This window comes from Marmota monax, unplaced genomic scaffold, assembly GCF_021218885.2.
Source record: "Marmota monax isolate L192 unplaced genomic scaffold, Marmota_monax_Labrador192_F-V1.1 WCK01_AAM20220418_F8-fsc00021, whole genome shotgun sequence".
Classification (NCBI taxonomy): domain Eukaryota; kingdom Metazoa; phylum Chordata; class Mammalia; order Rodentia; family Sciuridae; genus Marmota; species Marmota monax.
The window spans coordinates 23796490-23798356 of NW_026695228.1; the positions used below are offsets into that span (position 1 = coordinate 23796490).

General features: G+C 41.2%; 1 protein-coding gene across 1 annotated transcript; it reads right to left on the minus strand.

Moving 5' to 3' along the window:
• Positions 1-556: 556 nt before the first annotated feature.
• Positions 557-1483, minus strand: LOC124087699 (olfactory receptor 7A10-like). Its single transcript, XM_046436668.1, has one exon. It carries the CDS (start codon positions 1481-1483, stop codon positions 557-559), a length of 927 nt encoding a protein of 308 aa, XP_046292624.1.
• Between the last annotated feature and the right edge of the window lie 384 nt (positions 1484-1867).

Here is a 1867-nt window from a genome sequence, read left to right on the forward strand (position 1 = left end):
ACTTAGCAAGACACTATATCAAACAAAACCCAAAAATGTCCATGGATATGGCCCAGTGGTTAAGCAACCTTCGTCCAATCCATAGTACTACAAATATTTTTTTTTCTCATACTTGCTTCCACACACAGTCATGAAAATAGTCTCAGTTGATAAATATTATTTTCACATGTGAATATAAATTAGTACTCTTTTTAGCAAAATATACAATTAAGTAACATGAGGTATGTCATTTGAGATAAAATTATTTCTAAAATTATATCTTATGGGAATAATGAGAATGTTCAAGTATTTCTCATCCAAAGATGGGAATGATTTTGGGAAAGTTCAGAAATGACAAATGAAAAGGATTGAATTTCATAGAGATCACAATGCACAATATAAATAATGACTAAGTGGAATTGTATGAGGAACTCAAAATCAAAGAAATGGAAATGCAGGAATAAAGGAGAAGGAGCAGGTTTTGTTTCCAGGTCTGATACAGAAAATCAGTTCTGAGCTCTGAGGCTCTGAGCCCTGCAATCACAGGCACTTATTCAGTTTCAGTAGAATTGACACTTTAATCTTTCTCACAGAGTCTTCTCAGAACACTCTTGATGTCCTTGTTCCTCAGACTGTAGATGAAGGGATTCAGCATGGGGGTGACCACAGTGTACATCACAGAAGCAGTTGCAATGGAGTGTGAGTTTTGGATCACAGCAGAACTGAGGTACACACCTAGGCTTGTGCCATAAAATAAGGAGACTACAGAGAGGTGAGATGCACAGGTGGAGAAGGCTTTGTACTTGCCCTGAGCTGAAGATATTGCACGGATGGAGGACACTATCTTGCAGTAAGAGTAAAGGATGCCAGTGAGAGGGCCACCTCCCAGGAAGACAGCCGTAATATATATCACCACGTCATTAAGAAAGGTGTCAGAGCAGGCACGCTGAATCACCTGGTTAAGTTCACAGAAAAAGTGAGGGATTTCCAAGTCTGTGCAGAAGGACAGCTGCAACACCATTACGCTTTGCAAAATTGCATGTAAAAAACTCCCAACCCAGGACACCAGAACTAGCATTACACAGAGCTGGCGATTCATGATGACCATGTAGTGCAGGGGTTGGCAGATGGCCACATACCGGTCATAGGCCATCACAGTCAACAGAAAAATGTCTAACTCAGCAAAGATAACAAAAAAGTGAATCTGGGTGATGCAGCCTGCGTAGGTAATGGCCTTGCTCTGTGTCTGGATGTTCAGCAGCATCTTGGGGATGGTGGTGGAGGTGAAGCAGATGTCCACAAAGGACAGGTTGGAGAGGAAGAAGTACATGGGTGTGTGCAGGTGGGAGTCTGAGATGACAGCCAGGATGATGAGCAGGTTCCCCAGCACAGTGACCATGTACATGGAGAGGAAGAATCCAAAGATTAGGGGTTGCAGTTCTGGGTCCTCTGCCAGTCCCATAAGAAGGAATTCTAAATGTAGAGTATCATTCCCTGGTTCCATATGCATGTGACTACCAGAAATGAGAAAAAGAGCATAACTAATTTTCCCATAGACATGCATTACATCATTGAGGGGAGACAATACATATTTCACTGAAAAGAAACTAAATTTTACGAATGTGTATGTAGCTCAGTGGAGGAGCGCTTATTTAACATGATCAAGGCCCAGGATTCCATCATTAGCCCCACAAAAAGGAAAAAAAAACAGTGGAATGGAAAGTAATTAACTTCTCTAGAACGTGCATGTGTCTGTCATGTCCCCCTAAAGGATGCTGTGCCATCTCTGTTGATTAATTCCTCTTTCACTCCCAGGGTTTCACTCAGAAGTCATGTATTTCAGAATTCTAAAGGGAAAATTAATAGTGCATTTGAGAAGTATAAAAAG

Excerpts from the sequence above, each read along its gene's own strand:
- LOC124087699 (XM_046436668.1), bottom strand. The coding sequence starts at position 1,483 with ATGGAACCAGGGAATGATACTCTACATTTAGAATTCCTTCTTATGGGA.